The sequence below is a fragment of the Caenorhabditis remanei genome, chromosome IV, assembly GCF_010183535.1.
Source record: "Caenorhabditis remanei strain PX506 chromosome IV, whole genome shotgun sequence".
In the NCBI taxonomy this organism is placed as follows: domain Eukaryota; kingdom Metazoa; phylum Nematoda; class Chromadorea; order Rhabditida; family Rhabditidae; genus Caenorhabditis; species Caenorhabditis remanei.
The window spans coordinates 22,303,510-22,314,292 of NC_071331.1; the positions used below are offsets into that span (position 1 = coordinate 22,303,510).

At 36.3% G+C, this 10,783-nt stretch overlaps 2 protein-coding genes across 2 annotated transcripts; one reads left to right on the plus strand and one right to left on the minus strand.

The window, feature by feature from the left end:
- Positions 1-147: 147 nt before the first annotated feature.
- On the minus strand, positions 148-1,220 carry GCK72_015748 (uncharacterized protein; the record flags this gene model as incomplete). The annotated part of the gene is made up of 3 exons (XM_053731105.1): positions 148-321; positions 925-1,037; positions 1,094-1,220. Coding segments are annotated over 3 exons (414 nt in total), but the record flags the coding sequence as incomplete, so codon positions are not given.
- GCK72_015749 (uncharacterized protein) lies at positions 181-10,482 on the plus strand (the record flags this gene model as incomplete). Its single annotated transcript, XM_053731106.1, has 8 exons — positions 181-291; positions 2,660-2,757; positions 2,809-3,051; positions 5,132-5,282; positions 6,865-7,158; positions 8,693-9,020; positions 9,172-9,443; positions 10,312-10,482. 8 exons carry the CDS (start codon positions 181-183, stop codon positions 10,480-10,482), a joined length of 1,668 nt encoding a protein of 555 aa, XP_053585878.1.
- Between the last annotated feature and the right edge of the window lie 301 nt (positions 10,483-10,783).

Sequence of the window (10,783 nt, forward strand, 5' to 3'; positions counted from 1 at the left end):
GTCTTTCATGATTATTGTTTTTTTTTCAATTTATCGATTTTTTCTAAATTTTCCAATTTTCCACGTGGAAAATTCATTTGGTAGATCAAAATTGATCAGTTTTGTTTTTTGTATATTAATAAAAAAAATTCAACGAAACATTTTTTTTTATTTATCGATTTTCATAATTATCACATACATATGTCTGATTATGTCATTTATCGCACAGAATGTGTCCAAACTAGTTGCTCCGTTGTCTACGAATCCATTGACACGGTGATAAGAAGTGGTGCTGACAAGCCATGTGCCTCCGTAAGATTTGAATGTCGGCTGGAGGGCGGCCTAGAATTTTTTGTATAAAATGATTTTCAGGTTTTGAAAATATGATATTTGAATTCAGCTCGTTGCGACGGTTCAGAAAAGTATAATCATGTTAGGGTTTGGAGCATTTTTGGGTCTCGACACGATTTACGAGGGGTACTGTAGTTTTCGTGGTGGGACCCAAAGTGATCGGAATGTAGGCATGTGGGTACTTTTCTCAAAGCTCTCGGCAAGCTAAATTCAAATATTTTGTTTAAAAAATTATTGGATGCGGTTTCGGATTGAAAAATTGTCAGTTTCGAGAAAACTCGGTTTTTCGTGACGAGACCCTTCTTCAAAAATGTTTTCAATGCGATATTCGGATTCTTCTTGTCAAGACGCTTCGAATAAGTATAATCATGACTAGGTTTAAAGCAATTTGGGTCTCGACATTATTTACGAGGGGTACTGTAGTTTTCGTGGTGGGACCCAAAATGATTAGAACCTAGTCTTGTGGGTACTTTTCTGAAAGCTGAAAATAAGCTGAAAACAAAAATTCTATTCTGAACAGTTTTTAGATTGAATACCCTAGAAAAAACTGAAAAACAAATTTTCGAAAATTTTTTTTCGGATTTTTCAACATACCTCTATCACTGCCTGCACTTGATCTACAGCTACCGTACTTGTATCATTGATACCCAGTATTGCATTATGCACAATAGTCCTTATGTTGTTACTTTTGCAGAACGTGGTGTCGACTAAAAAAAAATTTTGAGAAAAAATCAAAAAAACAATTTTTTTTTCTAAAACTCACTATTAGGTAAGAACCCTGGATCTGCAGGTCTTTCTACCGGAAATCCATAAATGAATACAAAAATAAAATAGAAAAAAACGGGAGCAATGAGTGGTGCATGGGTCTCGGTCAGGTGACGGAGGGGGAAGAAAATTAGTTGGAGGTGATTGTGATAAGAAACATTTTTTATTTGTCGATTCTCCTCTGATTTTTATTTCAGTGATAAGAAATATCAAAATGTCACGAAAATTGTGTACAATTCAAGGGAGGGGAAAGGTGAAAAGTCACTTTTTGGACAGACAATTTTCAAAACTTAATGCAATCTCAAAATAAATTACAGATTCTTATTCAGCTCGTTGAGACGGTTCAAATGAGTATAATCATGACGTGGTTTCATAAAAGTTGGGTCCCACCACGAAAACTACAGTACCCCCAGTTTAAAGGCGCATGGTCCCAAAAATTTTCATGTCGCTTCAAACCACGTCATGATTATACTCATTTGAAGCGTCTTGACAAGCTGATTCTAAAAATACAAGTTTTGGAAGAGTCTAGATTGAACTATTTGATCTATAGCTGGTTTTCTGGAAATAACTTTCTTAGTTTTTGATATTTTCGATATTTTCTCATTTTTACAGAAATAACTCATATTTTTACAACTACTCACAAAGAATCATTGAAAAATTAGGATAAACGACCAAGTTGCACAATTTCGAAACTTTTCGAAAATCAAACATTGCACAAAATCGACTGTAACTCCGCCAGATTTGGCCGAAACCAGATAAAACTTTTATTTTTGGGCTCATCTCGTTGGGACGATTCGAATGAGTATAATCATGACTAGGTTTGGAGCAATATGGGTCCCGCCACGAAAACTACAGTACACCGAAATCCCCAAAAGTCGCTTCGAGACCCAATTCGCTTCAAACTTAGGCATGATTATACCCATTCGAAGCGTCTCGACACGCTGAATTCGAATATGTAAGTTTTAATCGGGAAATCTTGAAAAATATTTTTTTACGCCTGAAAAACCATTTTTAAAGATTTTTTTTTTCGAATTTCTCAAAAACTATCATTTTCTACTCAGAAATCACTCGAAATGCACTTGCGCTCTATTGCTAATCTTTAAAATAATTCAAAAACCACGTGAAACATTGCGAAATTCGAGCTGTTTTCGTTTTTCTACGTCTATTTTCCAAACATTTTTTCTCACTGTTAATGGGCAGAAAATCTGCAATTCTCGCTGTATTTCTAGCAATAATTGTGTTCCAGCATTATTCCAGGTAATTTTTCATTTATCCCATCTTTTTTCTGCTGAAAATTGGAGCAATTTCACCGATTTTCAGCGATTTCAAGGTTTCGCCCGAGAGAGTGTGTGAAACGAGGAGAGTGCGAGGGGGCGAAAAGAAAGTGGTACGACACTCCGTTATCCCGGTAGCGCGTGTTGTTTAGCGGAAACGGCGGGTGTTTCGAATTTGGATTTTTGAGGGAAAATTGATAATTAATTGATTTTTGGGCGATTTTCAACGATTTTTCTTGTTTTTTAGCTCAAAATGTGCCAAATTTATTGATTTTTATGATTTTTTTCAGCAAAATGTCACATACACCGGAGAAGAAGAAGCGGATGGACCCGTCTACGTGGCATATTCAATGGAAGACATGCTAAAATCGCCCAGAGACCTGTATAAGTGAGTTTCAGACCTAAAAAAACCTGAAAATATCGATTTTTCATGTTTCAGAACTGTCAAAGACGTCGCAAAGTTCGTAAATTCGCCCGAAGGAAAAAGTATTTCGGCGCGTTTCAAAAAGTTCGGAACTCCCCGTGAAGCGCTGGATTTTCTGGCGTTTGGAGACGTTCCAACGACACCTTCGGCGGGAATTCAAACTCCCGCCGAACCGAATTCACCGTTTTCCGGTGTCAATCGGATTCAGATGAACGAATTCAAAAAATATGTGGAGAAGGGCGATATGGACAATTTTTTGTAAGGGAAACCGCTGAAAATAATGATTTTAGACCGAAAAAATGTGAAAAATCACAAAATTTCAGTCTAGAAACCCTAAAAATTCGCATTTTTTGATGAAAAATCGAAATTTTCGATTTTTCGAATTTTTTTTGTTGAGATTTTCGGAAAATACCGATTTTTGACCGATTTAAGCTGAAAATGAGGATTTTAGACCGACAAAATGCGAAAAATCACAAAATTTCAGTCTAGAAACCCTGAAAATCGAATTTTTGAGCTGAAAAATTGAAAAATGTGAATTTTTTACCGCCAAAAACAGAAAAACAGCGATTTTTGACCGATTTCAACTGAAAATGATGATTTCAGGTTGAAAAAACCTGAAAAATCACGAATTTTTGGTCTAAAAACGCTGAAAACCGAGTTTTTCAGCTGGAAAATCGAAAAAAAAAGTAAAAAAAATTAATTTTTTTTTTTTTTTTGACATTTTTGGAAAATACCGATTTTTCACCCATTTCAATCAAACATGGCGCGTTTAGACCGGAAAAATGCAAAAAATCGCAAATTTTACGTATAGAAACTCTGAAAGTCTAGTTTTTGACCTGAAAAATTGAAAAATGTGAATTTTACCGCCAAAAACAGAAAAACATCGATTTTTCACTGATTTCAAATGAAAATGATGATTTCAGGTTGAAAAAACCTGAAAAATCGCAAATTTTCAGTCTAAAAACGCTGAAAATCCGATTTTTTAGTTGGGAAATCGAAAAAAAAAGTTTTTCCAAAAAAAAATTTTTTTTTGACATTTTTGGAAAATACCGATTTTTCACCCATTTCAATCAAACATGGCGCGTTTAGACCGGACAAATGCAAAAAATCGCAAATTTTACGTATAGAAACTCTGAAAGTCTAGTTTTTGAGCGGAAAAATTGAAAAATGTGAATTTTACCGTCTAAAACAGAAAAACAGCGAATTTTCACCGATTTCAACTGAAAATGATGATTTCAGGTTGAAAAAATCTTAAAAATCACGAATTTTTGGTCTAAAAACGCTGAAAATCCGATTTTTTAGTTGGAAAATCGATAAAATTGGAAAAATCATAGAAAATAATTTTCCAGACGCCTCGTGGAAACGAATCCCCGATATCTGGTGAATACTGGAAAATAGCAGAGAATGAGCTGAAAATGAAGATTTTAGACTGAAAAAATGGGAAAAATCACAAATTTTTGGTCTAGAAATCCTGAGAATTCGTTTTCCCGTTGGAATTTCGAAAATTGCGAGTTTTTAGCGTCTAAAACAGAAAAACAGGGATTTTTGATCGATTTCAGCTGTAACTGATGATTTTAGACCGAAAAAATGTGAAAAATCACAAAATTTCGGTCTAAAAACGCTGAAAATCCGATTTGTTAGTTGGGAAATCGGAAAAAATTTTTTTTTTGACATTTTTGGAAAATTCCGATTTTTCACCCATTTCAATCAAACATGGCGCGTTTAGACCGGACAAATGCAAAAAATCGCAAATTTTACGTATAGAAACCCTGAAAATCGAATTTTTGAGCTGAAAAATTGAAAAATGTGAAGTTTACCGTCTAAAACAGAAAAACAGCGAATTTTCACTGATTTCAACTGAAAATGATGATTTCAGGTTGAAAAAACCTGAAAAATCACGAATTTTTGGTCTAAAAACGCTGAAAATCCGATTTTTTAGTTGGAAAATCGATAAAATTGGAAAAATCATAGAAAATAATTTTCCAGACGCCTCGTGGAAACGAATCCCCGATATCTGGTGAATACTGGAAAATAACAGAGAATGAGCTGAAAATGATGATTTTAGACTGAAAAAATGTGAAAAATCACAAATTTTTGGTCTAGAAATCCTGAAAATTCGTTTTTCCAGTTGGAATTTCGAAAATTGCGAGTTTTTAGCGTCTAAAACAAAAAAACAGGGATTTTTGATCGATTTCAACTGAAAATGATGATTTTAGACCGGAAAAATGGGAAAAATCGCAAAATTTCGGTCTAAAAACGCTGAAAATCCGATTTTTTAGTTGGGAAATCGATAAAATTGGAAAATTTTTTGAAAAAATCATAGAAAATAATTTTCCAGACGCCTCGTGGAAACGAATCCCCGATATCTGGTGAATACTGGGGGTGATGTCGCATCGATTGTGATGGAAGGATTCAGATATAATGCATTACATATTGCTGCGAAAGCAGGACAATCTGAAATTATTGAGAAAATTTTGGATAATTTGCAGGTAATTAAAGAATAACAGACATCTGGATGAAAGGAAGCACAGACAGACTGGAAAATAGCATTTTCTTGTTTATTTAGCTCAAAAATTTGCATTTTTCGGCATTCTGTGCAATTTTAGCTGAAAAATCATGATTTTTGAGCTATTTTTTACCAAAAAATCATGAAAATTGGTCGAAATTGGCCCAGAATCGTCACTTATGACTCGGTGGCCTAGAAATCCAAATCGTGGAGAATTCTAGGCCACCAATAGATTTTTTGTACGAAAAACGCCATTTTGAGTCACAAATCGTCTTTTAAATGGGTTTTTTGGGCTGAAAAACAACAAAAATCAATCAAATTTGGCTCAAAATCGTCACTTTTGACTCGGTGGCCTAGAAATCCAAATAGTGGAGAAAGCTAGGCCACGACGAATAAAAATGTCAAAAATTGAGATTTTTACAATTTAAAATCGCTAAAAAGCAGCAAAAATCGGCTTAAAATCGTAGTTTTTAGTTGGTGGCCTAGAAAACCAGTTTTTAGATAAATCTAGGCCATCAAATGCAGAATTTAAGCATTTTTAAAAGTTGTATCACAATTTTTGAGTTTTTTAGACAAAAAAAAAGTGAAAATCGGTAAAAATCTGCCCAAAGTCGTCATTTTTGATATGGTGGCCTAGAAACCCAAGTAATGGAAAATTCTAGACCACCATACAACTACTTGCTGCAGAAAATGACTTTTCGAGTCAAAAATCGTCATTTAAATGCTTTTTCGAGCTAAAAAACCCGTAAAATTCGGTTGAAATTGGCCCAAAATCGTAATTTTCGACTCGGTGGCCTAGAAAACACCTTTTCAGCTAAATCTAGGCCACCAAATGCAGAATTTATGCATTTTTAGTAGTGAAACCGTGATTTTTGAACTATTTGAAGCTAAAAAACTATGAAAATTGATCAAAATTGGTCCAAAGTCGTCATTTTTGATTTGGTGGCCTAGAAATCCAAATAGTGGAGAATTCTAGGCCACCAATTTCAAAAATCCGGTTTTCAGGCACGTTTTGGAGCAAATTTTGACTGTTTTCAATCTATTTCGAGCCAATTTTCCACAAAAACGTATCGGTGGCCTAGAAAACGGAATCCTAGGCCACCAAACGGAAAGTTCGGCCACAGACTAAAAAAAGTGGTTCTTGGGTCAATTTTCGTGGTTTTCCATGATTTTTGGGTCAATAAAGCTGATTTTCAGCGGATTTTTACGATTTTGAGCGGTTTTTCGCTAAAATTAAGCGGATTTTTACGATTTTTGGCTTAAAATTTCCAATTTGTCTTTCAATTCTTCAAAAAAAGACATTTTGAGTCGGAAATCATCTTTTAGAGGCTGTTTTGAGCTGAAAAACAATGAAAATCGGCTTAAAATCACCAATTTTGACTTGGTGGCCTAGAAAACCAACGAAACGAAATTCTAGGCCACCAGACGGGAAACTCGGCCACAGACTCTAAAAAGTGGGTTTTGGGTCATTTTTCGTGGTTTTTCATAATTTTTGGCTCAAAAAACCAAATTTTGACGATATTTTACGATTTTAAGCCGGAAAAAATCCGTTTTTTTTTTTCCAGAATATCGATTTCCTGACTCGCCTCTACGGTACATCTCCAGAGGACGTCTCAACTCGCCGCTCGAATATTCTCGATTCATATCTCAACACTCCGGACAAAGGAAACTCGGACACGCCCCTTCATTTCGCGACGAAATTCGGAAAAGTGGGCGTGGTCAGGGTACTGTCACGTCACGGATTAATGGATACGTCATTGAGGAATAAAATGGGAAAAACGGCGTTGGAGTGTGCGTGTGAGAGATATAATGGAGACGATAAGCAAGAAATACTCAAGGATATGCATTTGGCTATTGAGGTTGGTGGCGAAAATTCAAAAAATAGGAAGAAAAAAATTCAAAAAATTTGAAAATTTTAGCCAAAAATTGTGATTTTTCAGCTAGAAAACTGCTGAAAATCGGCTTTTTTAGTCCAAAAATCATGAAAAATGACCCAAAAAACTCTTTTTTGACATCGTGGCCGAACTTTCCGTTTGGTGGCCTAGGATTCCGTCTCTTTGGGTTTCTAGGCCAGAAAATCAAAAATGAAAATTTTGGATCGATTTTGGTGGAAAAATAGCCTTTTTTAGTCCAAAAATCACGAATAATGACCCAAGAACCACTTTTTTTAGTCTGTGGCCGAACTTTCCGTTTGGTGGCCTAGGATTCCATGTTCTAGGCCACCGATACGTTTTTGTGGAAAATTGGCTCGAAATAGATTGAAAACAGTCAAAATTTGCTCCAAAACGTGCCTGAAAACCGGATTTTTGAAATTGGTGGCCTAGAATTCTTCACGATTTGGGTTTCTAGGCCACCAATGCTAAAATGACTATTTTGGACCGATTTTGATCGATTTCGATGGTTTTTTTTAGTCAAAAATAGCTTCAAAATCATGATTTTTATGATAAAAATGCGAAAATTCAGCATTTCGTGGCCTAGATTTAGCTAAAAATTGGTTTTCTAGGCCACCGAGTCGAAAATGACGATTTTGGGCCAATTTTAAGCGATTTTTTCAGGTTTTTAGCTCAAAAAAGCATTTGACTGACGATTTTTGACTCGAAAAGTCATTTTCGGCAGAAAATAGTTCTATGGTGGCCTAGAATGTTCTATTACTTGGGTTTCTAGGCCACCGTATCAAAAATGACGACTTTGGGCAGATTTTGACCGTTTTTAGCCGATTTTCACGACGTTTTTTGTCTAAAAACTCAAAAATTGTGATAGAACTTTTAAAAATGCAAAAATTCAGCGTTTGGTGGCCTAGATTTAGCTTAGAGTTGATTTTCTAGGCCACCAAGTGAAAAATGACTATTTTGGACCGATTTTGATCGATTTTTCATGATTTTTTGGTCAAAAATAGCTCAAAAATCACGGTTTCACTACTAAAAATGCAAAAATTTGGCATTTGGGGGCCTAGATTTAGCTAAAAAATTGGTTTTCTTGGCCACCAGCTAAAAACTGCGATTTTAAGCCGATTTTTGCTGCTTTTTAACGATTTTAAATTGAAAAATTTCAATTTTGGACATTTTTTTCCGTGGTGGCCTAGCTTTTTCCACTATTTGGCTTTCTAGGCCACCAGGTCAAAAATGACGATTTTGGACCGATTTTGATTGATTTTCACTATTTTCAGCCCAAAAAACCATTTAAAAGACGATTTTTGACTCAAAATGGCGTTTTTTCTTACAAAAAATCTATTGGTGGCCTAGAATTCTTCACGATTTGGGTTTCTAGGCCACCGAGTCATAAGTGACGATTCTGAGTCGATTTTTCATGATTTTTTGGTAAAAAAATGATAAAAATAACGATTTACACTATTATTTGGCTAAAAAAAACTCAAAAAATTCCCATTTTTTTCAGGGATTCTACATCCACCTCATCCGCTCGCCCCTCGGTACCGCCCATCTCGAACTCTCTCAACAGGCTCCGCCCCTAAAACCGTCGCATACCGTATCCGCACGGGCGGGACCGTTCCTAACGGCGGCCGTGGCCGAAGAATTTCAAAAAAAATGGGCGGCCGTCGGGAAGGAAATAAAACGAACGGATTGGGATAAGGGATACGAGAAAGTCGGTAGAGTATTGGCAGAAAACGAGACGCCACGTGTCGGATGGGCGGAGTCTTGGCACTTTTTGACTGAAAAAGGGGGCGGAGTCAACGAGGAGCTGATCGATTTGAATTCTGGAGACGGTCTTCAGATTTTGGAGCGATTTTTGCGGGAAAAACGGGAAAAAAATTGGAAAAAAAACGGAGAAAATCGAGAAATTTGAGTTTAGAAGGCTTGATTTTGGGATTCTGGATGGGCCAGAGGATTCTGGAGATTCTGAATCCAAAATTCCAGAAATCCCATCGGATTCTGAGGATTCTGATTCATCTGACGTCTTCTATGACACGTTTTCCGAAATTCCGACGGCAGACGACACGTTGGGATCGATTATCGATCGATTCGCGGCGATTTCGATTTATTCGCCGAGACGAATGGATTCAGAAGGCCCCACGACGTCAGAATTCAGGGATTCTGAATCCTCATTTGACGACGATGACGAGTCGTCGTTTGTCACCCCGCCGACGACGCCTCCACCAACTTTTGTGGCCGATGAGGAGCCGTGCAAGGTACGGGACACACAGACAGACTTTTTAAACCGAAAATTGCGAAAAAAAAGAGGTTTTTTGAGTGAAAATAGGGAAAAATTGTTGAAAAAATCCAGAAAAATCGATATTTTTCGATCCGAAATAGTGAAAAATCGAGATTTTCGGACATCTGGACAGACAGACACACAGACCGACAAACGGACGAAAAATTGTGGTTTTCCAGCGATTTTTTGGACTTTTCCAAGACAAAAAATGCTGGTTTTTGACTGAAAATGGGTAAAAATTGTCGAAAAATCCGGAAAAATCGATATTTTTCGATCCTAAATAGTGAAAAATCGAGATTTTCGGACATCTGGACAGACAGAACGACTGATAGATGCATTTTTCGGCATTTTTGAGCAGTTTTATGTCGAAAAATTTTGAAAATCGATATTTTCCGATAAAAAATGGTAGAAAATCAAGATTTTTGGACATCCGGACATCCGGAGAGACAGACAGACGAAAAATTGTGTTTTTTTCAGCGATTTTTTTCGTTTTTTTAAGCCAAAAATTCGAAAAATTGAGGTTTTTGGACATTTTCTGCATTTTCGAGCGATTTTTTCGATATTTCTCACAAGTTTTGGTCGAAAAATATCGATTTTTTCCAGATTTTCCGACGTAAAATTGCTCAGAAATGCAGAAAATGCATCTGTCTGTCGTTCTGTGTGTGTCCAAACCCCCATTTTTCTGGATTTTTCGACATAAAAATGTCTAGAAATGGTTAAAAAAAAGGAGATTTTCGGACATCTGGACATCCGGACACGCAGACAGACCAGATTTTCATGGAAAAATCCGATTTTCTAGCATTTTTTGAGCCTAAAAACCCAATTTTTTTTCATTTTTTTTTCAGATTGACAACGATTTATTCGAGGTTCTCATCAAAATCCCGGCGTCTCAACTCACAAATTATCCATTGGTCGCCGAATACGTCCAAAAAGTGTCAAGAATGACGGCGACCGACCGTTCGGCGTGGCTCCCAATGGATTCGCCGAGAAGATGCGAAATTCGACGAAAAAATTGAATTTTTTGAAATTTTTCACCCATTTCTCACTATTTTTGCTCATTTTCACACATAATCTCATCGTTTTCCCGCCACTTTTATCATTTTTTCACTTCGTGTACATTTCTTTTGTTACATCTGCTACCTTTGTTGCAAAAATTTTGAAATAAATAAACATTTTGTGATTTTAAATAGAATATTTGAATTCATGAGGTCGAGAGCTTTCAGAAAAGTACCCACAAGCCTAGGTTCCGACCACTTTGGGTCCCACCACGAAAACTACAGTAACCCGGGGCGGTTTTCGTGTCGAGACCCGAATTGC